This window comes from Chamaea fasciata, unplaced genomic scaffold (genome assembly GCF_029207755.1).
Source record: "Chamaea fasciata isolate MVZ Bird 193981 ecotype frontalis unplaced genomic scaffold, bChaFas1.0.hap1 SCAF_1, whole genome shotgun sequence".
NCBI lineage: Eukaryota > Metazoa > Chordata > Aves > Passeriformes > Sylviidae > Chamaea > Chamaea fasciata.
In genome coordinates, this window is record NW_027094086.1 from 107412392 (window position 1) to 107439159 (window position 26768).

General features: G+C 41.0%; 2 protein-coding genes across 8 annotated transcripts; one reads left to right on the forward strand and one right to left on the reverse strand.

Moving 5' to 3' along the window:
• Positions 1-604: 604 nt before the first annotated feature.
• On the reverse strand, positions 605-9040 carry LOC136294641 (uncharacterized). 3 transcript variants are annotated; one of them, XM_066192582.1, is made up of 6 exons: positions 8769-9037; positions 7784-7944; positions 5191-7083; positions 4083-4208; positions 2111-2236; positions 605-877 (listed from the first exon to the last, which is right to left on the reverse strand). In XM_066192582.1, exons 2-6 carry the CDS (start codon positions 7929-7931, stop codon positions 840-842), a joined length of 2331 nt encoding a protein of 776 aa, XP_066048679.1. In that variant the 5' UTR covers positions 7932-7944; positions 8769-9037; the 3' UTR covers positions 605-839. The 3 variants fall into 3 exon arrangements, with proteins under 3 accessions (XP_066048679.1, XP_066048670.1, XP_066048688.1); XM_066192573.1 differs by having other exon boundaries at positions 8762-9037; XM_066192591.1 differs by lacking the exon at positions 4083-4208 and having other exon boundaries at positions 8762-9040.
• On the forward strand, positions 932-24965 carry KBTBD2 (kelch repeat and BTB domain containing 2). Of its 5 annotated transcripts, none has more exons than XM_066192615.1 (5): positions 932-1104; positions 9652-9761; positions 18378-18905; positions 21666-21831; positions 22247-24965. In XM_066192615.1, exons 3-5 carry the CDS (start codon positions 18736-18738, stop codon positions 23780-23782), a joined length of 1872 nt encoding a protein of 623 aa, XP_066048712.1. In that variant the 5' UTR covers positions 932-1104; positions 9652-9761; positions 18378-18735; the 3' UTR covers positions 23783-24965. The 5 variants fall into 5 exon arrangements, with proteins under 5 accessions (XP_066048712.1, XP_066048721.1, XP_066048730.1 ...); XM_066192624.1 differs by lacking the exon at positions 932-1104 and adding an exon at positions 9224-9304; XM_066192633.1 differs by lacking the exon at positions 932-1104 and adding an exon at positions 9488-9525.
• The last annotated feature ends 1803 nt before the right edge of the window (positions 24966-26768 follow it).

Consider the following 26768-nt stretch of genomic DNA (forward strand, 5'->3'; position numbering starts at 1 on the left):
ATTACGTATTTTTGAGCTGTCCACCTCATCTAGATCAGTCTGTTACCATTATTCATAAGACAGCTCAGCACAGACCTAGTTTTATCATCTTAGTTCTATAAAAAGACTTCCAGGGACTATATCAACTGTAAGTCATAGAAGTGATCAGTAAGAAGTCAGAAAACAGGGCACACCACTGAAAACTTCTGTTTTACCTTTCAGATCCATCTCTCCAGCTTAGGGTCTCCATAAAGGACTCAAAAATCTCCAGAGAAAAAGGGGAGGAGAGGAAAGCATCACATCAACTCAATGCTTTAATTTTAGTCCTCAGTCATGAGAGAGATCTGAGGAACTGCATTGAAACTTTAAAACAGCACTTGACTTCATACAGCTGAAACTATAATCCTTTCCATTTTGACAAAAACAAATGCTGCTGATAGAAAAGAATCTTGTACTTATGTGCACATCATATGACTATGAGATGACATGGACAGGCTTCACAATCCTGCAGAGTCTAGGAACAGGGCAGCAATAACCGTCATGACATAATAGCAGTTGTGCACATACATTGCCATTTTAAGGTTTTTTGCTACCGTGTAAAGATGGAACACAAGAAGTCTCAAAGTGCAATTCTATGAAATTTATTATTTAAATAGTGGATGTGCTAATTATAAAAAGGTGACTTTGGTGTTAAATAACTTCATTCCATTTTACTTGTGTCCTCAGTCTTTACAGTGTCACTTCTTGCCCTTTTAGAGTGAACAGCAACTTACAAAATATACAAGAGAATAATAATCAAATCTTGGATTTATACAAAACAAATCTTTGGTATTTCCCCCCGTCTGCCCCAATTTTTGCAATTATCTTTTCTTAGAGAGGGTCTTCCTTGTTCCATGCCCTAAAGGTAAAAAAAAAAAAAAAAAAAAAAAAAAAAAAGTTGAGGCATGTATATAATTCCACTTCCAAACTATGTCAATTTACTTCTAAAGACAGACTAGATATCAGTGATTGCCTTTTCCTATTGCAGGCACCAATGGTTGATATTGGAAGTATGTACTCAACTTCCCAGCAAGTATTTAAATGTGCATTAGTGGTGTTGGACTTCAGAATATCCCAGCATAACAGGTAAGAGCTCCATATGAAGCTCGCATCACATTCTCAGTGTGCTCTTATAACTACCTTGTTGAATGTATTCAAGAAATATCAACTATTTCTGGGAAAAAATATAAGTATTTTGGGATTATGCAGGCTTCCTGCATGCTTTTACTAAAAGCTGATCAGCAATTAAAGGTTTAGGACTAACGTTCAAACAACCTGGCTCCAGGACTGACACCGATTTTCACTAGTAAGACACTTCAGCCTAAGTTTGTTTCCAACCTTCCTTACACTTCCAAGATTAAAGTTTAATCCTTTGTCTAATATATGAGAGAGAGACTACCTTTAACTCATGTAATTCCTGATGGAATATTTGATTTCATTTTACTATGCTAACTTGTTCTTTTCCAGAAAGAAATCTGATCTTTTAGGTAGCTTCTTGTATCTACTGACGCTTTTCAATTTACAACCTTTTCAGACTCTTACACAAATGTACAAAAGCATATTTAATGCTGAATCTACTTCATTCCGATTTTTCCCTCCACTGTTTTTCCATCTTCCCCCAAAATAGCCAGAAGTTCCTATTCCATAAAGCTGGAGATCTTAAGAATTATTTATATGCATTTGTGTTATATCAAATTACGAATCATTCGGGCTGAGACAGATAAGTAGCTTAAATAAAAGCATACACTGCAAAGTGACACAGGACCCAGCTCTTTAAAAACACAGTACAGTAGTCTGAAAAGCAACTAGACTAAAACAGCAGGTTTTGGTGGGGGTTTCCTCCCCCATCCTTACATTAAACAAATGAGGAACTTAACCTAGTCAAAGCTACACTGGCATTCATAGCAAGGTGATTAAGTGCTCAAAGTTTAGCTTGCTTCCCCCCGCCACCACCTTGTCTGCATACGTAGCATTTGCTAGTATTTCACAAACTATCCAACATCCCTGCAGTTCAAACCAAGAAAGATCAGTCCCCAAGATAGAAAAAAATGCTTGTAATAGTCATTTTTGTAGCTTGTCACTGTATACCAACCTTTGTGTACACTGTGTTTAGGCAGCTCCCACATTTCTACTTCTTCCACCTCATGTCTCATGGCTCTACGTTTTGACCGTGGCTTGCCCATTCTTTTCTTCTTTGGTTTAACCAAAGGTGGGCACACTAAAAAACAAGATACAAATGGTGTTATTTCCCCAGTGCATAGTCTCAAGGCAAATTTAACATCGACTTTCACCAGCTGGTCTGTGGTGCTCCTCTTTCTCCCTGCCTTTTTTGTACCCATTTTAGTAACATAAAATTGACACTACACGTGTCAAGCAAGTCTTGTCCATCTACAATATTTAATCACTGCCTCACCATAATTCTGGACATATTGAACTTCGTGTAATAATTTGGATAGGTGTTAATGTGGTAAAAAGGGAACCTAGTGCACTGGATAATTCTGCTCTAGTTCACTATTCAAGTGTTCAAGACTAGTTGGTGCTGTCCAAGTGACCCAATTCACCCACTGTCCTTAATAAACTTCTGACTTTTGAAGTTGTGCACTGCAAGTACACTGCTCAAGAAGTCAAATTTAGTGTATGACATTACTGCTAAAGCAGTAATACATCTTTTTTTTAGACAAACCTCCTTACTTGAGGGGCACTTTAATGTGAAAAAGCAATACTAATATAGGCAACATTTTTAAAGAGGATGTAATTTTAATAAGACTTCTGAGGCATCCATTGGCACAAAGAGGGTTTGGAAACCACCAGTTCCTGCTTCCTAACACTGAATGTGATGACTTCTTCAAACTACCTGGGCTGTAAAAAGAAGAAGAGTAAGCAAGGAATAGACCAAACATCCTCAGTTTGCTGCACCATCTATGAGTTCAAAGATGTGGAAGAAGCATGCTGAAAGTTAAAGGTAACAGTTATTTTAGAACTATTATCATATTTTTAGACATTGTTGTAGAGGAGCCAAGAACAATGCTGCTTAAGTAAAATGTTTTCTAGAGCATTCTAGCATTAAAAAAACAAAACCCTACAACACTGAAGTCTGCAGATAGAAAGCCTCCAATGCAAGAGGCAAATAATCCCAAACCCCAATATGCTCAAGCAGGAAAGCAATGCAGACAAGGAACTCTAAGGAATATACTCTGTCTGCTTGGCTGTTGATATAGGAAAGCTGATGTATTTTATCAGTGAAATGAAGAGAAGCAAACCAGTCTGTTCTGAAGATAGCCTCACACCCCATAATTTGATAAACTGATCCTGAGTTACTTGAGATACATGACCCGGGAGAGTGGCAATACATGCACTACAGCAAACTCTATACCCGTTCCAGCAGCACCTACACTCAAACACCCTTGAAAAGCATCCAAACCATTTCTGAACTCCAAGTGAGACATTAACTACAAAGAATAAAAAACCCCAAACATTCTACTTCATGAGCTAAGAAACTATCTAAGCTTTTACCTTGTTAAAATAACTGATTTCTTCATCTTTTTCTTAACTAGAGCACAATGATTTGCACTCAATCATTCTTCAGCGGTGTCAGGGCAACTGCTGGTCCATGCTAGTTTTTCTGAGGACTGGCATATGAAGCTGCCACATAGAACTCCCTATATGTTTTACTGATCAAAATTAGGAGCTACCACCGCATTTGCTATCAAGAGTAGCATTATCTGGATAAAGAATTAATACTACCGTTTTTTATGGCAGTAACAACTTTGCACAAATAAAGGCTTTGCTTTGGCCACATCAAAGCATTTAATGCTTTGATCTTCTATAATACCTTTAAAAAATCCCCAGAAGTAGCTCTGATGCAGCCTTATTACCCTGTTTCAGTTTGAGAAGGCTGTAAATATATCCAAGATATACTGACTAACAGGCATTTCATCAAAATCAAAGCAACAAAGATTAGTTTTATTATTTTCAAATCTTGTACAACTATTACATGCTTGCTATTGCTTCATGTCATGCTTTTGAATGTTCCTTAAGAACAAAACACACAGGGAAAGTTGTACCTTGTTCTTTGCTCTTTACTGGAGGTGAGAGACTACCACGTACATGGCTGGTAAATCTGGGTTTAGCACCACTTCTAATCCAGTATTCTTCAGGTGGTATCCCCATGTTCTCCCTTAACAGCCTTCCTAATTAAAATTTTTTAAAAAAAGTCAATACTTAGTCTTGGTAATTAATGCTGGTGTACTGTTTGATCCACAAGCCAGAACACAAAGTCAGCTACTGGATCTGATTGTAGGAGTCTGTTGAAACAGTTTTCTGGAGACCACACTTAAAAATTACAAGACACATTAACTCTACATATTTTGAACAAAGAAAATAAAGTTTAAGAACACTAAACCTGCTATTAGAGGTAAATCACCCTGTTTTGGTTGTTTTTCACAATACAAGACTGTACTAAACCACAGCCACCTATTGAAGTGACCACATAACTCTTATAATTCTCAGTTTAGATTAATTCAATTGCTAAGAGTATTTTTTTATTAAATGAGTATCAAATAAGTACCTTTGATTAATTAATTAAAAAATAATTTCCAGGTCAAATTTAATACAGTTTCACACCAATTTTCTGAAAATACAAAATTTTTTTTTTGCTAAAAGAGAGCAGCAGCTACAATTAAAAAAATTTGACTCCTCCACTGCAGGAAAGTTACACAAGGTATGTCCACCAGATTATAATGAACTTAATTCTATTTAATGCACCCAGCATTAGTCTGTGATAGGAGAGTCAGACTGTATAAACTTAAATGCAGAGCTTATAAAATATTAAGCAACAGTAAATACATAATCCAAATTATCTTAAGCTTTACAAATTAATAAATTGCCACTAATGTCAGAGAGTTAAATATATCAAATATAACACAAAGGAGAGTTTCTGCATTATTCTCTGCTGCTGTGAAAATGCAGAGTCCTTATGCAATAGGTTAAAAAGTTGCAGCAAACGTCCTCTGCTTCAGAAAAGGTATTCTGCAGGACTTCTGGCTCTTGGCCAAATTTGAAGCTAGAACATGCTCTAATCTTCCCACTAGTTTAAGCTACAATTTGAAACTGCAATTAGGTGTTCTTTGTGTATGCTACTAATCAGCACTTTGTCCTCGGCAATTAGCTCACCTCCCAAGAATTTCCGTAGCATTCTCTGGTGTTCAAGTCCTTCTCTTCTTGTCATAGGCCTCTTTCTTCCATAATACCCATAGTCACTGTATACAACTTCATCTTGTTCTCTCTTCTTTGGCTTGTAAACTACACCAATGTTTTCAACAAGCCCACTCCTAGTTTTTGTTTTCTCTTGAGCAGGCCAGCTAATTAATTGTGCTGGTACAGCATTTTTAGGTGGTTTCCAAAGCACTCTCTGGTCAACTTGGTAGAAATTTCCTTTACTTGGCCTCAAGATGCCATATGGGGGGGCTTCTTGAAAGAAATACTCGATTTCATCCATGTCATCATCCTCTTCCTCCTCATACTCATCCTCTCCATCTTCATCATCCTCTTCTCCCTTCACAGAATATTCTTCAGAGTCCTCAACTTCTGACAAACTCTTAGTTGCCTTTTTGTTGAGAGAATCAATTTCCTTCCTACTAGAAGACCTAGAAAGGGCTCCCAGCTTTCTACCTTTATTGGAAGCCTCTTTGATCTTCATGTTTGAAGAGTTGACATCTTGGTCATTCAAGCTGTTCACATGCTCCTTTCCTGCCATTTCATCTACATTAAGGGACCCACCACTTTTAATTTGTTCTTTCTCTAACTCCTCTGTACTTTTCTGAAAAGTATACATGCTTTTCTGAAGCACATAGTCAGGCACAAAATAAGACACTGGGGCATTATCAATTGATGAGCCTTCCTCTCTAGAGGACATGTCATCAGAAGACAGACTGATTACACTTTGGCGCTTCCTTTGTGGCAAACAAACCTCATAGTTTGTGTCCATACTGTCCAGACAAGCCAGCCAGCTGCTAGAGGGAGCAAACTTCTCAATTGATTTGTCACACCAAATACTTTTTTCTGTCTGACTTTCATTGGTTGCACCATGGCCTAAATTCAGCTTTTTCTGCTGAAAGTCACTCATTACCTCCATATTAGATGGAAGTAGTCCTGCTTGTTGAATAAAGCTGGGCTCTTCTTGAGAAGTTTTTGAAACTGCAGACCTTTTAGTGCTAGATTTCTTAGCTATTACCACTGGTTGATCTACACCAACAGATCTTGCCAAGTCTGTGATTTGCACTGCCATGGTATCACCTGGGGGGGATTTTGCCCGCTTTTCTGCATCCAGCATCACTTCATTTTGGACATCTTTCTCTTGCACAGTTTCAGCACCTTGTTTGGAGGTGACAACAGCTTTTCTCTCATCTAAGGAAGCTCCTGGCAGCATATTCTCCCTTTCACGAGGGCCATATATCATGCCTTCACATGGGCTAACAGAAAATAAGTCACGTGGCACTAAGTTCTCTGGAACTGGTTTACCACTTGCCACATCATACAACGGGATTGTTTCTTTAAAGGACTTCCACAGCTGGATAGCTGGAGAGCCGTTTCCATACTCTATCCTCACTTCTTCCTTCTCAAAGGCATAGCTTCCAGTAGGAAGACTCCTATACTGTGTAGAGCTGGCAGGGTTCTTATTGTGAAACTCTCTGTCTACCACAATAGAAGAGCCAAATGAATCTTGTTTCTCTGAAGTACTTTCAGTCTCTCTACCTATACCAGGAGAAACACAGGCTATATTTCCTGCATCGCAACCTTTCGTTTCTGTACGGATATCTTGATGCTTTTTTTGCTTGCTTTCAGGCTGTCTAGGATCAGTCTGTGTTTCTTTTGTCTCCATTTTCTTCCCAGGGCTATAATGTCTAAATCTTGTTGCATGATAAAACATAGGGGAAGGTGGGGCAGCATTAAAATAAGGCCTTCTGTTAATTCTTGCATGCACTGGATGCTGCGGAACAAAAAATCCAGGGTACTCATGGAGTGCAACAGAATAAAATGGAAAATATGGATTTCCACTTCGAAAGCCTAGACATTGGTGACAGAAAGAAAAGACATTCTGAAATAAGTCATCCTGAGTCATATTTACTTGCATAGACAGGGACAGCTACAAGATCAGACACACTGGTAAATAAAACAGGCCACCTTTGCTTAGAAGCAAATCTGGTGCGAAAACTCAGAGAGAGTTCTTTGTTATGGAATAGCTTATGTCAACATCTACACTTTAACCAAAGCTTGATTTCATCCCTTGGAACATTCCCCAAGTTGTTTTCTGTACTTTTTTTTTTTTTTGGCTGTTTTACAGACTATTACAATAGCATTGTCTTTGAAAGAGACAGCTCCAGAGAGAAGTTCACATAGGTATAGCACTTACAAGGTGTATTTAACAATATTTTTCTTAAGGTTACATTTTTCTATACCTATCATGCATGTACATACGGAATTCATATATGGCCATGCATATTAATTGCTAAGTATGTTCTAGTCTAGACCTGTGTCTGCAGGATGACCATTACTTAATATTTTGCTTAGCTTCCATTCTCCAGAAGCAGATACTTCCCACCACACAAGCTACATATTTAAGGCAGAATTAATGTAGTGCTGAAGTTGTCAAAATCTGATTTATTAAGTATTAGTTAAACACTCAAGAGGCTCATTAACACAGATATTGCAAGAGTAGAGGAAAGAACTAAGCAAAGATCCCACAAAGAGCTGCTGTTTACCTTACCTGGAGCAGGTACACAGTATGGACTGTAGGCATGACCAAGGTACCATGGATTTGGATAAGGCTGTTGAGCTGATGGCTGCGCATAAAAAAAGGGTCTTGGGTGGTTTGTGGAATACGATCCACTTTCTGAAGTTGAGCCAGTATTCATTTTTCTTTAAACACTGAAAGAGGGAAGTGATCATTATCAACCACTTTAAAAACTGCATGACTTTAAAAACTGCATTATTTTTATGCTCTGTCAGAATTTAGCAGACGTTCCTCTCCCTGCCTAAAGAAAACAAAGCTACTGTCTTCCAAACAGAAGGTAGAAAACTGACATTGCTATCAAGGTCAAAGATTTCAGCTGGGCTTTGCTAAGCAAGCTTTTGTACACAGCTCTCAATATTAGTCCTTCAAGGCAACCTTGTAGCATGCTCTAAAGCTGCAGAACTTCAGTAGTCTTAGATGCATACATCTCTAAGTAGTATCCCAGCCAATAAACAAAAAAGCCTTTGGTGAATTAGCCTTGAGCAAGAGGCCACACACACAAAAAGAAGAAGGAAAAAAACTTCACACATTCAGCCATTTTATACTTCACAAAGAAAATGCTTCTTAATGCTAATGCATGTGTTGTTGCATATTACAATAAGAACTTCTTTTATTCAGGATTTGCACTTTATACCATACTTAAGAACAACAACAGCTAACTAACATAGTAAACAAAGTATTTCAGTAACACCCTGCTTCCCACGCTTAAACCAAATGATAGGTAGCAAAAACAACCCCACCAAAATCCTCACATGTACATTTGCATTCAGAGCCATATAAAATTCACAAGACAGAACTTCCTCCCACACTTAGATGTCTCCTCAGTTAACTAATACTTGCAAGCAATACAAGACCATCACACAGAGCTTTATGAGCAAGACTCTAATAAATCAGAACACAGTAGCTCAACTCTTTAGAAGACTCAAGACAAAAAAAAAATTATGTTGAGACCTCTTACAAACTAGCACATGGTTCAGCCTAGACTTTCAGAAGGCTTTAGGAATGCTGGAGCTCTCTTCAGCTTCCATCTAGGGTGGCCCGTGCAGCTCTTGAAAGCACCAAAAATCCTACAGACTCCCTCAGGCCAAATAATTACTTTGACCGTTTAGAAGGAGAGTGGTGCATGGAAGGGGAAAAAAACCCACAAAAACAAAACAAACCACCAAGCAAAACCCCCTACAAGAACTAAGCTAATCCTACCCCCTTAAAGCCCCAAAAACTAATGTCAATGCTGCTGCTGCTGCTGCTTACAGCCCAGCAAAAAACTAACCCAGTCCTCTGCTTACCCTCTTTATGGCAGGCAGCTGCTACTTGTCCACTCCTCCTCCCACCTGAGGCTCATTTAACAGTGATGCAGGGAACGTTTTTCCATCATTGTGTGGGAGGAAAATCAAAACACAAGGATAGGAATAGTTGTAAAAGCCTTCAGCTGGCGTACAGAAAGCTGGCAGTCTCATCTTGCAGATGTTTAAGCTGCATCTCTAAGTAAATCTGGTATTTCCCTTTTATAATGTTGGAAATTCCTTTTTTTTTTTTTTTTTTTTTTTTTTTTTAGAAAAAAAGGAAAATGCTACCAATCTTCTGATTCAAACTGCAGTTAAAAGCACTCATGAAAAAATCCTCAGAAGACACAAGACCAAGGTTTTTTTCAAGGTTTACCAGTTGTTCAGTACTGAGTAGAGGGAGCAATGCTCTTCCATCCTGACATGGCTGAGGTGGCTGACAGATGTTATGTTTTTTCCATATGAGCAGGAGAAACACTTCTTCCCATACTCCACTGGGTGTCATGGGAATTTATGAAATGTGAAGCTGCAATTTGACTCTACCTTGCATCTTTACAGGAGGTGAGAGTCTGAGTTACTGCTCTGGAATTGCACATCTCCAAATGAGAGACCCCTGGTACTGGGAAGGTGGAAGGAGAAAAAGCCCAACGCATGTGCTGTGCAGGCTGGTGAGTGATTAGGAAAAACAAGGAGATGTGGATGCTTAGAGACTCTTCGTGTTCCTGTGTTGGGAAGTTCCCAAAATTTATGGATTTTTTCTTTCTATAATGTTCAGATTAGACGCATCCTTTGTACTAAAACACAAACTATAAAATGTTTGGGAAGGGTTACTGATCCATTCCTTGCGGACCAAAGCTTGTCCTTTCCACTGACAGCAGTTTGTATGACTTGTAGTGACAGGAAAACGAGCAATAGCTACAGAGTGAGACAGGAAATTTAGGCTAGATATTAGTAAGAAATTCAATATTGTGAGGGTGGTGAGGCACTGAAACAGGCTGCCCAGGGAGGCTGTTGGATGCCCTATACTTGGAAGTGTTCAAGGCCAGGTTAGATGGGGCTTTGAGCAACCTGACCTAGTGGGAGGTGTCCACACCTGTATCGGAGGGGTTGGAACTCGACGGTCTTTAAGGTCCCTTCTAACCCTTAACGTTCTAAATGACTCTATAACTTGTCTGGTAAGTTTTAAATCCCCAGCTCTACTCTGCATCCATCATAGTTTCACCTCTTGGAAGTGAAATTCACAGCCTTTCTCTTGGTGGATGGAGCCAAATAGAAATAAAGAAAATAAACAACACTGGATGGCTTTTAAAAAGGTGTATTTTCCTTTCCCTCGTACCTCCCTTCAGCCTCCTGTGCCCCTGTCAATTCCTTCCATCCCAAAGTAAGCTCCAATCCCCACCAACCTCAGGTGAACTTTGCTTTTAGGGCAGTAAACCCACAACTGGCCAAAGGACATTCTAGGATTCCAGGACGGCTGAAGGACCAAAGGCAGGTCCCAGGGGGAGAGGACCCTGCTGGGTGTTAACCCTGAAACCCACAGACCTCCGGGCTGCAGCAAGTCTGGAGCGCAAGTCCTGTGAGGAGCTGGTGTTGTAAGCCCGGAGAAAAGGAAGCTCAGGGCGGACCTTATCGCTCTCTGCAGCTCCCTGGGAGGAGAGTGTGGCCAGGCGGCGGTCGCTCTCCTCTCCCAGGCTGCCAGCGACAGGGTGAGAGGAAACGGCATCAAGTTTCACCGGGGGAGGTTTAGGTTGAACACTAGGAGGAATTCCTTCACAGAAGGAGTGAGTAGACGCTGGAGTGGGCTTCCCAGGGAGGTGGTGGAGTCACCGTCCCTGGAGGTGTTAAAGGAAGACTGAATGTGTCCCTCAGTGCCAGGGTCCTGTTGACAGTGTGGTGTCCGGTCAGAGGCCGCGCTCGGTGATCTCGAAGGCCTTTCCCAAGCCGAGGGATGGATTCTGTGGCTGCGGGCCGCTCCTGCCAGCAGAGGGCGCGGGGGGCCCCGCTCCATGCCGCGGGAGGCGCCGCTGCCGGGCCGCGCGGGCAGGGGGCGCTCGCGGGCGGGAGAAGGGGCAGGAAACCGGGGGCGGGGCCGGCCGCTCCCCCGCGCCGCCGCGCCGAGGGCCGAGCATGCGCACACGGGGCGGGCGCGGCGCTCCGTATCGGCGGGCGGGTGAGGAGGAGGAGGAGGAGGGGGAGGAAGAGGAAAAGGTGGGGGGGGTGGGGGGGGCGGCGGTAACAGCAGCAGCAGCGCCTGCGCGCCCAGGGGCCGCCGCCGCCGCCTCCGCAGCCTGGGAGAGAGACCGGATCCGCCGCCGCATCCTCCTCCTCCCCCACCGCTTCCCCGCGGCCGCCCGCGGTCGGGACGGCCAGGCACGAGAGGAAGCGGCGGTCGGAGGTTTGTCCGGAGCGGAGGGGTGTGGGGGGGAAGGATGGCGGTGGTGGTGGCGCTCCCGCGCTCGCGTCCCGCCGCGCCGCGGCCGCCGGGCCCTTTCCCGTCCCCGCGGGGGAAGCGGCCGCCCCGAGGGGGCCTCGGTCCTGGGGGGGCAGCGGGGACTCTGCGGCAGCCGCTCCCCCCGCCCGCCCGGGCGCGGCTCCCGCCCGCCCCCTCCCGCCGCGGCCGCTCCCGCCCCGCGGCCCCGGGCCCGCCGGGCACCGCCGGGCACCGCCGGAGGTGGCAGCGGGGGCCGTCTCCGCGCCCTCGGGCAGGGCTGGCTCCCGGGAGACCCGGGAGGAGAAGGAGGAGAGGCCATCGCGATCGTTACTAAGCCCGGAGCGCGGCGGTGCTGGAGGAGCGGAAAGGTGCCCCTTTCCTTGTGGGGGAAGCAGGAAAGGGATTAAGGCTGTGAAGGGACGGGACGGCACACCTGGGCATCGGGGAGAGGGAAGAAATGTGTTCCCTCGCCCCTAGTTCAGCATCGCCGCGTCCCGCAGGGGGTGGGGGCGTAGCGGGGCTCCCCTTGGGCCGAGCAGGTGGGGATGTCTGAACCTCGGTGTTTGTGTTGGCAGCGCTCGCAGGGACACACACCGTGGCGGCTTGGAGGAGAACAGCAGGGTAGTGGCACTGCTGTTCCTTGGGGCTGCCCCTGCCTTCCCTACTGATCCATCTAGTTGTGCATGTATACACTGTGGGTACCTGCAGTGACCCGGGGTGGGCTTCTGTGGTCATATGTGGTTTTAAAGAATCACTTAGTTCTTAGTAAGCTTTTCTGGACTAACACATAGTATAGTTTTGACGTTAGCAAATCTGCATGCCGAAAATTTTTCCAGCGTTTACCATTATTTCTGCTATGAAACGGGATAAATACCTGCTGCTTTTCAAATAACTTTAATTATGATTTAGAAATGGATTTGTACTGCACTTAGCATGTGCAAATGTAGAGGTTTTATTGCAAAGCCCCAGCTTGGCTTTTCTACATCATGTACATCTATTTTGTGATCATAATGGGCCCGAAAGGCTGTGTGCTGTTGTGAGCTCAGTTAGGACTGTAGCTACATGAATTTTGTTCAGATGATGTATTTAAGAGGTTATTAAAATGCACACGGAGTATAGTTCAGTTTCTTAGAAATGTATCTGGAGAAATAGGTAATTGCTAGTATTGCATGTACTCTGATGTATAAGTAGTCTCATGATTTGAGTATAGGTGTCACACCTTTTTCCTAATTGTTTTTGTGTGTCGAGTAGAAAGGGCCCTTTATACTCAAAGATGTGTAAGCAGCATCTTTCAGGAACAGACCAAAGAGGAAGAAAAGATGTTGGTGCTTATTGTTGCTGCTTATTTAATATTTTTGACTACATTTTAGACAGACGGTTGTTGTTGTTTTTTTCTTTGCTGAAGCAGGCTTTTTTGTTTTGGTCACATGATTATGAAACTGAGCAGAATTGGTGCAGACCCTAAAATTTCTCTTTCTTGGTTTAGTGGCTGTTGTGCTTTGAGAATAAATTTTATATGCATGAGTATGATATCCATTATAAGACTTAACCTTTCAGGAGCTAACTTACAATTAATTAAGCTACATTAATGACTAATTAATTTCTTACTGCTTGAATTTATACTCGAGTGTCATGTAGTGAATATTTAAGAAAATGACGTGTGCTTTTGAGCTGGAATTTAAGTTGTTACATAAAACAGATTAGCTTCATTAATGTACTGTAGTTCAGAGAGAAAAAAAAATTGTATATACAGGATACATGGCTGGATCTTACTGGAGACATCCATGGCCCACTTTTTTTTAAAGGTTAATTTTCCAAAACAGGTCAAGTCTTCCGCAAAACAGAAACACCCTTGGGGATGGAAACTACCTGTGCTCAGCATAGAAGTCCAGTTGCCAATTTAAGCTGTTGGTTTATCATGTCATAAATGCTAATTTTCTTTCTGAGCAGGTATTTCCTTTAGTGTATAACTTCCTTTAGGAGCAGAAAAACAGGAGTGCATTGTGACCAGACATGTTGTTAACATGGAGTCTGACACTTCTAATCTCTAGTTGCCATGTAGTTTCAGAAAACTCGCCTACCTCAAAGTTGTAACTCACCTCCCAAGCATAATATGTATGGAAAACGGTAGTAATTTCTAAAGAAACAGTCATTTTCAAGATAACATTGTAGACGAAACCTCTCCTTGTTTTTAGTGAAATTTCACATTGTTGTCTTATTAGAATCTCCTTGATGTCGTCAGTTTTCTGGAATACTGTGCTATCAAAGACACCTTTGATGGCTGTGGAAGAAAGGAAAACTTCCAAGTCTGGAACTGCTTCATCAATTACCTTTCTTTCTCACTGCCAAGGATGCAAATTTGATACATTACTCAAGAATCTAGAGCTTCCAATTCCTTTTTCTTCTTTCTTTCCTATCTTTGGGATCTGTTGGCTAGGTGTGTTGATTTACATAATTGATACCAATCAGTTTCAGTGCTCACATTCCCCCTTGCTATTAGCGGGTATGTTAAGTTTGAAACTGGCTGGTTTGTAACTCAGAATATCCCTGAGAGTAACCAAGTATTGAAGTGCCTGAGCTGGGCACAGCACTGTGTTGCTGGCTGGGAGGATTGCTATCTCCACACACCAAGGCTTGTGTAGTTTGGCTTACAGTTGTTCAGGTCTAAATTCTGACCTTTTATTATGTTAAAAATAGTGAATGACTCACTTCTTTTGACGTGTTTTTACTTGTGATTTGTATGAATCTGCCCTTGGAAGGAAATAGGAATTTGATTAAAAGTGCACAAAAGTAGTATTTAAACTTTGGTTTGGTTTTGTTTTAATTAGTTAAAACTAAATTAAATAAATTGAATGGGCAGGGAGATAAGTTTGGGTTGTTGGGCTTTTTTTTAAGTTTTCTTCCAGACATATGGAAAATAAAGTGTGTTTTTTAAAGTGTGAATTGTAGTTAGTGAAGTTAGACTTCAAGAGGTATTTAGATGGCTGAAGATGCAGATGGTAACCTGTGACACTTTCACAGATCTTTTACATGTTTCCCACCATTTTATGGGAAGTTAGGCATCTACTCTGACAGACTAATTAATGAGATTTTCAGAAGGACTTTTCTGAGAATCAGAATCTCTAAAAAGTCCCCCCACCAAAAGATGCCTATATTTATTTTGCCGTTGTTATAATTTGGGGGGGAAAGAAAATATTTTAAAGAAAGTAAGTCCAGTTGAAGAATGTTATATCTATGTATCTTATACATTTCCCTACTAAACTGGAAATAGTCAATATACCTATTCCATGTTACAGAGTGAAGTATAGTGCTCACACTGCCATGTATGTAATGCAATATAAATCTCTATCAATCTTTGCCTGACCTCAGAAAATAAACAGATTCAAGGAAGGCAATTAATAGCCTATCCCATAACTCATTAACATTTGATGACTAATTTTTTGAATGGTCTCATTCAGATTTGAAGTACATGAACAAGTGTTAACAAGCCACCTCATTAAAATTACTTAAGCAAAAAGGAATAATTACTTGAAAACAAACCCTCTTATCAACTTAATGTTGCTCTCCAGTTTGATAGGGAGGTGCTTTGTATCACCCGGTAATTACTTGGTTTCATTTGCAGTGTAGCACCCTGTGGCCTTCCAGCAGCTACCTGCCAGTCCTGTTTTGGATAGCTGGCTTCCAAGAAATACCCAGAACAAAATGGTCACTCCAGTGACATCATTCAAGGGGAAAGTCTCATTCCTAGAACTTGTATTCACAGGGATTATTTTTATTCTATCAGAGTTTCAGTTCAGGATATTAAGCTGACTTCAGCCATAGATCTTTTCATCCATAAATGAGAAATGTCCACTGATGCATAGTTACTGGGACTACAGCAGACAGTAGTGCATCTGCAGACATTTTTTCAAGTCCACAGTTTTTCATTTATCTCAGATCCAATGACTGTATGCCAGCCAGGCACAGCGCAATGAGAGGGGTGTTGGGGTGGGACTGGGAAGAGCTAAGCCTCCTTGCTTTCCTCCTTTGGAAGTACATGACTTTGGACAAGCTGATTTTTATTTCAATGCCTCAGTTTTTCAGCCTCTAAAGTGAGGAGAGTATCTCCTTCAAAATTGTCTTGAACTCTCCAAAGAGTTGTGAGAGAGGTAGGTAATCCTGGATGATTTTCTAGGCACTAAATGATGTTCCTACCACTTATACCAATGTTTTGAACAGATTCAATTCTCTTGGGAAAATGACAATATAAATTCTGGCAATTTTGGACCAGAAACTCAAGAGAGCCTTGATATATTTATTTCCGTTACAAGGCAGTGGGATGTGAGTCCTGACTTTGTGAAAAGACAAAACTTTGTTCTTTAGCAAATGGTTATTGTTGGCAGTGAAACACTGCATGTGTGGATGTGGAAAACAGGAATCGTGTACGTAGCATGTTCCTACCATGTGCACTTCCTGGAGTACGCGACAGATGGTTTTCTATAAACCAAAGACTCCAGCTTTGTAAATGTACGGTTCAAAGGTGATCCACATCACATAGATGTTCTGCAACAGGATTCCTGTCATCTCCTCAATCTTTTCTGCTACTGAGGGTCGTACTCAAATGTTCTAGTTATTTATAGTAATTAATTTCACAGTTTCAAGTCATCTTCTGCTGAACAGGTCTGCTTTTTCAGTTACTGACTGTCAGCAGCTAGCTGCCAAAAATGTCTTTAATCTTACTAACAGGTGTATATAAATTTCTCCATGGCATCCTTTACTTGTTCTGGTACCTAATGACTGAACCAGTGCATATTAGTTTTCTTTTTTTTTCTTGTTTGTGAAGAAATATTTATATTCTTTACAATTACATTAGAAAAGGAAGTTTTGGTATCAATGAGTTCTTTGCTAAAGCTTAGTGTTACTGATGCTCTGCCCAAACAGAGCTTAATCCACCAGCTTGTATTGTTCTTGAAACTTTACTCCTAAGCCAGGAAAAACAATGCTGTAGAGAGACTCGGGATACCAGCAGAGCCACAAGCTATTTATTTCTGTGGGCCTAACACACTTAGGAAGTCTGTGTATCTCTGTAGCCCTTTAAAGTTCAGTGCAAAATCTGTCAGTGGATTGGGTTGCATGGTGAGCTGTTCCCGGAGTACCAGGAGGGTAGGCACTGGTGCAGAGACGGGATGCACACTGTCTTGGTGGAAAGAAGCTGTGACCTGAGGCAGAAGGTCATTGCTTTAGATGGAGCAGGATTTCTATATCCTCGATGTATTTATGGTTTAGTGACTTCAGAGGTTACCTGAAACTTGAAGGTCTTCAGTCAAGACTTGTGCTAGTACCTGTTATTGCAGCACACATTGGAGTCTACTCCTTCCCCCAAGTATCAAAGCCTTTTCTGTTTTCCTTAATTAACTGCCTTCACCTCAACAGTGAGCATTGGGTTTGACTCGTTGGACTGTTTTCCACTTAAACAACCAGGGAAAACTAAGAGTTTGAGGTTCCTGTTTGTGTATATTTATCACTGAAAAAGAAAAAGATCAGGGAAACTAAATTAGTACTAATTAAAGTGGCATTAATTAAGCATATCTGTTTCAAGTGAGTGAATGTTGAAAGACAGCTGTTTCTGAATTGTATTACAGGCAGGGCTATGTTGAAATAGTAGATCTTCGGTGTGGCTGGCAGATATTTCTACAGCCTTCATCTTATGCTAAATCTCGTGTTTTTGTGTGGAATTTAAGGAATGTCATTTCACGCAAGTTGTTTCTGCATTCTCTGTTCATCATGAACTGTAGTGGTAGCAATATCTCAGACACAAGACAAACATGTCCTGGTTATTCCTCAGCTTTGGAATGCAGAAGAATGTTGCAAGATTAAATAAATCTGGAAGCATTTGATAGCTGTGGTACTCTGGTGGCCATTATGATGGTAATTTTACTGTCACAACTATCCCATTCTTAAATAGGTTTTTGTGTTCACAGAGAAGATGAAATAAAACTTGACCCCATTTTTAAGAGGAGAAATGTCCAAACAAGATTATAAACCTTGGAGCCACTGTAGGTGTTTTGAGCCCTGCTATTCCAGCATCTCTTTGCTCTGATTATCTCCTTGTTTTTCTTTTCTCCTGTCTTCCGCAGTGAAGCTTACCTGGCTGTATGGAAATTACTCAGAAAGAAAAACAAGGGAATGTGAAATATTAATAGGTGAAGCCCTTCTGCGTGGAGCAGAAGAATTTAATATGCATTAGAACTATAGACCTTTAGGGTTTTTTTCTTTTGGGTTTGTTGTTTTTTTTTTTTTTTTAAATCCATAGCACTAGTTCTGCTTCATCTCTACTAGAATGCCAAAGGTGAAATAAACAGGCTGAGAGTTTTGTTGGAAAGTGATGGAATGTTAAAATTACTGTATTTATATTTTTAGTGCCCTGGTATTGATAAGCTTTAAGTAGATACAAGCAAAGAAGCAGAAAAACTTGCTGTTTAATGTAGAAATGGGGGAAAAAAAAGTGGTTATCTTATCAATGGTCGAATGAAATTCACAGGTGTACTCAGTGGGAAATCTGGGTAATTCTTTGAGGAGGAATGAAGTCTTATTGAACTTTGTTTTAACTCTCCAGCCTTAGGAGCTGTGTTGACAAAATAAATTATTTTAATTTGTGAGTCTAGGTCCTATGAGAATTAATGTATAAACTCCTCTGCTTTTCATTTCTCTTTGATACCTTTGTTGTTTAATTTTTTTTCTTAGAAGGGTTTTATTGCAAACAATGAAGTACTAATTTAGAAGTGTTTATTAGACAACTGCTTCTAAGGGGTAACTATGAAAGGTTTTTCAAGACATGCTAATATGTAAATTAATTTTGTTTTCCTGCTTTCAGTCAGTCAAGTGCAGCCACTGATTACGAGATGTTACCACAAAATCTACCTCAGACTTCACTTTTGTTCATTCGTTTGCTGCATCATAGATCTCAACGGGAGCTCTGCAGACACTCTTGAAAGTCTCAGAACAGATTGGGACATCAAGTCAAAGCATGATGACCTAATAGGAGGTCAAAGTCTCAAACATTGATTCAGCAGTTCAAGATAACACTGCCCTTTTATCAGTATCACTTCTGAAGGCTACAGACCTCCTGCCGTTTCTTTCCTGGCTACTTCAGAAACACTCAACTGAACTTTCTTTGGTGAAGAGATCTTGACTTTTCTCTCTGGTCTTGGAAATATTAATGGAATACAGTCATGTCTACCCAGGAGGAGAGGCAAATAAATACAGAGTACGCTGTATCCTTGCTGGAGCAGTTGAAATTCTTTTATGAACAGCAGTTGCTAACTGACATAGTGTTGATTGTTGAGGGCACTGAATTTCCCTGCCATAAGATGGTTCTTGCAACGTGCAGCTCATATTTCAGGTAAGTATTCAAATGCTATAAAATCTGTGGTGCCTCATTTTGAGTGTAATAGTAATTGATTGACAATGTCTTTAGGGAGACTTAAAGATCAGTAACTTAAGTACAAAACCTAAATATCCTTACTTTCCAACACAGAGTAAAATAAAATTTCTGGCATTCTGGGACTTATTCTAGATATTTATGGTAGTTTCAACAATGAGTGTGAGGGGGGGGGGGAAAATCACACTTGTGATGGCTCGTTTTCTTTAGGGAGTTAATTGAGTCTGAATAATTAGTAAATTTCTTATTCTTCACACTTAATCTTTAAAATACTTAATCTTTTTTTATTTCCCAAGGTAGGATAACAAGGGATTATTGAGACTTGACTGCGGGAATTCCATTGTCATGTTAGCCTGTAGTTTCTTAGTAGAAGCATCTGCTGAAAGCAGGGATTGCTGTGCAAGCTCATGACTTTCTTTTCTGAATCATCTGGTTTTCTCTGCTCAGCAAGCCAGAAGGAAGTCTTCCCTTGCTTGAGTGTTGTGGCAATGCAAGTGAAGTTTTTCTGTGTGTGGTTTGGGTTTTTTTTTTGTTTCATGGTCCCCCCAACCTATGGTTGAAATTTTTAGTTCAGTAGCTCTTGTTTTCCAAATGTCCTGGTTCTGGTATTTTAAAACATTTTTATTAATAAGGTGTGTTGAGTGCTACTACTTTTTGCAAATGCCTTCATAGTAAGACCCTGGATGATGAGGCACCATGGATTTTCTGCAATGATTATTAATCATTTTTTGTTAGCAACATAGTATAATTAATCTGCCTGTCTGGAAAGAATTTTGAAGCTTGAAACTAGTCTGGGTGGCATCCACACATTTTACCTTCCTGAAGCATTGTGGAGGGATTATAACTTTTCTTTCCTGTTTAATCACAGGAAAGTTTAAAAATTCACCTTCCCTGAGACGGGCTCACAATACAGAACACATCCAAGATGTTTTCTGTACTTTGTCTCATTTCTTGTAGAAAACTGTGTAAGGATTAATTTATTACTTTCACAGAATTTTTTGTCCCTGCTGGCTTTTCTTTTTTTCATCTCTGATGAATCTGGTCCAATTTTTAGCCACAATTATTGTGTGTTCACTAGATAATAATTATTACCATTGGCCCTGTGCGGATGACATAGTTCCAACAATTTGTAAAATAACAGCCACTGGAAATGTAGCCAGATTTAATGTGGGTGGTTAATCATAAGGCTGGAAAGCTGTCATGAGTCCACCCAGTGTGCTGCATCAGAGTGTGCAGTCAAATCTCTTATTCATATGTGTTTGTTTATTATTTATGGAATGAGGTTTTGGCACTAGTTAAAAGAAGTATCAAACTTGTGGTTTTGTCATGTTCTGTTTTTCTTCTCTACTTTGGTTTACAAAAAGATGCTCAGCTTCCTAAATTTAGTTTTATTATGAAAAATTGATAGCCCTGAAGGAGGGGGAAGGAAAGCAAAGCATCTTTCTGTGTGATCCAACCACTGTGTGTGGTTGCAGCCAGCTTACCTTCCGTCTTTGTGTCTGAAGGGTGTGCAGCCCTGCTCCAGCATGGCAGTGTGTGAGCAAGAGCCAGAGCCTCCTCTTCCTTTCTGAGGAGTCTCTGTACTCTCTTGTGCCTTCTTGCTTACCTTTAAATAGCTGCACAGCAAGTTGATTCTCAGTCAGTGATCCCTGCTAAAATGCAAGTTGCCTTGAGTTAAGGAGCTTAGAAGAACACAGAGAAATGGGGATGGGATACTTTGTATCAGATGCTTTCTGGAATGGCTTGGCTTAGGGAGTATCTCTCCATGTCCCCTTCACCGCTGCAGCCAGAAGCCGGACTAAAAGGTGCACCCAGTGTCTCTTTTAACTTTTCTGGTGCCTGATTTCCTAAAAAAACCCTAAATAAATATAAAGAGCCTTGAACTGAATTTTTAGCACAACCATAAATACTAAACCTGAACCTGAATATAAAGCTCTTTAAACCAATATCCCCTGTTTTAAGAAAATGGACAACTACATGGCTTATAGTACCAGATTGCAGTTGGTTCTTAACTGTGTTACAGTTAAAATACCGGAATGGGCAAAAGGTGTATAAAGCATTAAGGAAACAATAACCATGTTTTAAATTGCCTTTCTAGTCTTTTTCAGGAAGATGTAATGGAAATACTCGCTCTTTTCTTTTTCCCAGACTAGATCTGATAGGTTTTTCTGTTATTGATTTTTGCCTGCAAATTTGAAGTTTACTGCATGTTGTGATGAATGGTATATAAGAAATAATTCATAGAGCGCTAGTCCTTGCTCCATTTCTTCTCCTCCCAGAGGAGCATCCTTTTTGATAGGACTTAGCTCAGTCCCTTACATAAATCTGCTTCTTTTGTTTTAGAATCTAAAATCTAGCTGTGTATGTTTCAACAGTATTTTCTGGAGGATGTTTCTTCCCTCTTATCACCTATCATAGAAAATATTTAAATTGTATCATTAAAATTCTAAAATCATTAGAGCTGTTTGCAATTAACACAGAAGGGTTTGCATGAATATAACGTATTTCTGCAGAAGGCACTGATGTTACTCTTTTCATGTTCTGTCCAAATGCTTTATCTTAAATAGTAAGTGTTAGCCTAAGGTAAATCCTCACACCTGTAAACAGGCCTGCAAAAGGACTGTTCACCTTTAGAAGCGTAACCACCAAAGGCTTACAGGTGACTGTTTAAGATGACTTTACTCACTGCTGATCCTTGTCTTAATGTGTGTTTCTCCTCAGAGCAATGTTCATGAGCGGGCTGAGCGAGAGCAAACAGACTCACGTACACCTGAGGAATGTGGATGCAGCCACTCTGCAGATCATCATCACTTACGCGTACACGGGTAACCTGGCAATAAGCGACAGCACAGTAGAGCAGCTCTATGAAACGGCCTGCTTCTTACAGGTAGGAATGTTCAGAGGAGGAAATAACAGCTTCTAATCTCTGAACCGCTTTATTCTTGTTAAAAGATCCTTCCTCTTTAGTCATTTCAAAACACTTTTGTTCCGTTTGCTCAGTATAGATGGCAGTTGCTTGCCAAATTTGCTTCATGTAGCCATCCTTCCTTGCATGACAGTCCCTTTGGAAGGCTGGAAGTAAACCAGTGCACTTCTAACATTTAGAAAATTAGTTTTGCCAGCAGACATAATCACGTTGTGTACTTGATCTGTTTGAAGCAGTTGAGTGAGTCACTGCTGTATTTTTGTGTATGTATAGTATTCCATGCCTGAACTGTGTTGTTCAACACCAGATGCAGGTACTTTATGTGCGAAAGCATAGATTGCATGTGTAATACTTCGTGTGTTTCTTTGTTTTACAGGTAGATGATGTGCTACAACGATGTAGAGAATACTTAATCAAAAAAATTAATGCAGAAAATTGTGTGCGTCTATTAAGTTTTGCTGATCTCTTCAGCTGTGAAGAGTTAAAACAGAGTGCTAAAAGAATGGTGGAGCACAAGTTCACAGCTGTGTACCACCAGGAGGCTTTCATGCAATTGTCACATGATCTACTGATAGATATTTTAAGCAGTGACAATTTAAATGTGGAAAAGGAGGAAACAGTGCGTGAGGCTGCTATGTTATGGCTGGAGTACAACACAGAATCACGCTCGCAGTATTTGTCCTCTGTTCTTAGCCAAATCCGGATCGATGCACTTTCAGAAGTAACACAGAGAGCCTGGTTTCAAGGCTTGCCACCTAATGATAAGTCAGTGGTGGTGCAAGGGCTGTACAAATCGATGCCCAAATTTTTCAAGCCCAGACTTGGCATGACAAAAGAGGAGATGATGATATTCATTGAAGCTGCTGCTGAAAACCCTGGTAGTCTTTACTCTTCTGTCTGTTACAGCCCACAGGCAGAGAAAGTTTACAAACTCTGCAACCCCCCCGCTGACTTGCATAAGGTTGGGACGCTGGTAACTCCTGATAACGACATCTATATAGCAGGTGGGCAGGTTCCTCTGAAGAACACAAAAACCAATCACAGTAAAAGCAGCAAGCTCCAGGCTGCCTTCAGGACTGTGAATTGCTTTTACTGGTTTGACGCGCAGCAAAACACTTGGTTCCCCAAGACGCCGATGCTCTTTGTGCGCATCAAGCCGTCCCTGGTGTGCTGTGAAGGATACATCTATGCAATCGGGGGGGACAGTGTCGGCGGGGAGCTCAACAGGAGGACTGTGGAGAGGTACGACACCGAGAAGGACGAGTGGACCATGGTCAGCCCCCTGCCCTGCGCGTGGCAGTGGAGCACGGCCGTGGCGGTGCACAACTGCATCTACGTCATGGCGCACAACTTGATGTACTGCTACTTCCCTCGCTCGGACGCCTGGGTGGAGATGGCCATGCGACAAACGAGCAGATGTTTCGCCTCAGCCGCTGCTTTTGGTGATAAGATATTCTATATCGGAGGACTGCATATTGCCAGCAATTCTGGGATAAGGCTCCCCAGCAGTACTGTGGATGGGTCTTCTGTAACAGTGGAGATCTACGACGTGAATAAAAATGAATGGAGGATGGCAGCAAACATCCCTGCCAAGCGCTATTCTGACCCGTGCGTCAGGGCCGTTGTCATCTCTAATTCCTTGTGTGTCTTTATACGGGAGACTCACATGAACGAGAGAGCCAAGTATGCCACCTATCAGTATGACCTGGAACTCGACCGCTGGTTCCTTAGGCAGCACATATCGGAACGTGTGCTGTGGGACTTGGGGAAAGACTTCCGGTGCACTGTAGGAAAGCTGTATCCATCTTGCCTTGAAGAGTCCCCGTGGAAACCTCCAACATATCTCTTCTCACCAGACGGAGCTGATGAATTTGAGCTGGATGGGGAGATGGTTACTTTACCACCCGTATAGCTCCCAAATTAGACTGCACAACTGAGTCTGTGCTCAGTTATAAAATAATAAAAGAAATAAATGGCTGTGAAAGAACAGGTCTGGGGACGGAAGTCTCAGAGCTGTCTTTCATGAATTGTATTTTTATGCCCTACCTAACACTTGCCGCCATTCAGTATGAATTAGTGAAATGAGCAGATATGCTTCCATAATCTCAAATACTATTATCAGATAATTGAGAAAGATATATGTATATCATGAGCTTGAGCATCTGACTTGTCTAAAGAATTAATTCCTAGTTCTATAAAGTCTCAGTTCAAGAAAATTAGCTTCAGAAAAAAAGTAGTTATTGTTTCTAGGATGATCTCACAACTCTTTTGAAATGTATCTTCCAGTTACATTTGAACTACTTCTGGATATTCTACTTAAGTGCTAGTTATATAATTGTCAGTGTGGCCTAATTAAAGGACTGTGCTGCACTTACTAAATACTAATATCTATGTTGGTATAGTAATGCCATTAAAATAAAAAGAAACAAATCCCATGGATCTACCTGTGGTAGGAAGGGTAGATCTTCCATTGTATGGTAACATGCTGGGCAAAATGACTGCAGGTTCAGTCAAGCTGTATGATGAGGTGCATGTATTCTATTTTCACTAACTTATACCTGTCTATTTAGAATACAGGTCTTCCAAGCAGCTGGTAGATTACCAGGTGTGGACTTAAGTTGCTGGGCTTGCAATAGGAATTGCCAGCCCTCATAGTGCGGGTCTATGTGGGGCTTTAATCAGTAAATGCCTCCACATTCTGTATTACAGTAACATTGGCTCATGTATATTACTTCCTGCTGCTGATGTATTTTTCCATTGTAAAACAAAGTTTTAGTGTGGATTAACCAGGTCTTTATTTTCTGTTAATTTAATAACAAGCATTACTGTAGTGTGATTGTGTATAGATATCCCTTAGCTGTCAGGTTTTTTACTTTGGGGGGGAAGCAAACTTCAGGAATATCCTGTGCTGTGTGTGCAGGAGAGCAGATGCCTAGTGCTGCTCTGGCATTAATCCCAGGAACCACTAGCAGTAGCGAGGTGCCGCCAACCTAACATGAACACAGGTGCTTCATGACAAACCTTACTAGCATGTTCAGCTGCATCATGTTCTGGCACTGTATTTTGAATGACATTAATTTATTAAAAAAGACTGAATCCAATTGCCTGAGTGTGCTTTTTGGCTGAAATAAATAGAGCTGTGCCACCCTCCCACCACATGCACACTTGTAGCGAGTATCTTAGTGAAGGCAGCTAGAAATAGTTAAGCTGCAAAAAGCCTGGAGATGAGTATGTTGACTCTGCTCACTACTACTCAGCAAAAGCTGGAAATTAGGTATTGAAGTCAAACTGAGGATTACATAGGACTGGAATCCCCTGCTATCATATTTGTACATCAGCACTTCTCCAGTCACAGTACAAACTCTGCCCTACGAAAGCGAAGAACAGCAGGCATTAAGGAGGAATGTTTGCTGTAAGTTCAGAAGATGGCAGACCTATTTTCAGTCTTCAGTAATCAAGAGCAAATTTATTTACTCCATTGTCCAGACTGTCACTGATTTTTCTTATTGCAGTAAATACAATTGCAGCCTTCACTAAAGACAACACCTATATATTGTTTGGACTAGGTCTCAAGGAGCTGTACAAAGTTTTGTCTTGTACAGTTATTAAAGGTTTTGACTAGAAAAGGGGCTTTAGATAAGAAAGCTGCCTTATATAAAACTTCCTGATGCTTTGGCATTTTGTGCCATGTGAGGATTTATGGGATTCAGAGTAACAACTGCCAAGCTACCAATTTTTTTTTAAGAAGGTGACATGTTTGCATTTACCATTACATAAACTTTTTTTTTAACGCCTACATTTTTTAGATAAGAGGTGTGAGGTGACTCAGGAGCTCCTGCTGATAGGTCTGTTTATATTGCTTTCATGTTGCAAGCCTGTGCAAGGGAGCATACATAAAAAGAAAAACAGAGATACTCCTTTATAGTGCAGCTTGGAGAATCACATACCTCAGGCAAAAACAGGAGCTGTATCCGAGTAACTCCAGCCTGGATGGGCTGCTCAGTTTTGTGGCTCATTCTCACTTCCCCTACTGTTATCAGGCTGCATTAGGCTTTAGGACGAGGTTTTGCTGTTTTAACTGCACTATGGCTAGTGAAGGAGTAGAGTGGGCTCATTCTGTTACTGAGAACTTTCAAAACAAAACAAATTGAAAGGGTGTGTTTGAATAGGAAATAAATACTAAATAGGAAATACTAAATTGTGGTGGCTCTAAGTCACAACTGCCTCAGAACCTGGAAGAACTTGATTTTATCCATTCAAGAACATATTTTGAAATAGAGACAGTCTCCATGACTTCCTGCTCATCTGCATATTTTATTTTTTTTTCTGTACATTACCTGTATGTTTTGTTTTTTATGTGATCCAAGATTATAAAGTAACCTTATGTAAAATGTATTTGCTATTAATAATATGGCATTTAAAGACTAGTCAAGTGATGAACAGTTCTCTAGTGACTGCTAAAAACATACTAGTAGCTCACTTACACAGCTAGTTGCTGAGCCAGTATTCATCCCCAAAGACAAACAGCTGGCAAATGCTATTCTCCAGTCTAAATTCTTGCCTTGCATAATTCCAGAAGGAAACTGTGCAGCCAAAGCATTGTCATCTGCCTGGAAGTGGTCACTAGTGGTAGAATTAGAGAAAGACTTCTGCAGGAACAAAGACAACAGCTGAACAAAATGCAGTTCTCATGTCATAAATAGGGCAAATATTGTTAAAGCCTCAACAGAGAGCTAACTAGTGTCCCAGCACAAAGCTTCAGCCTCATCTAAGCCTATTCAACCTGTACTTGGCTTTGAAGTACATTTACATTTAAGTTTCAGTGAATCAACTCCTGTCCTCAAGTTCTGCTACATTTGCAAAGAAGTTTACCTCTTTTCTGGTAAAGCTTATTTAAG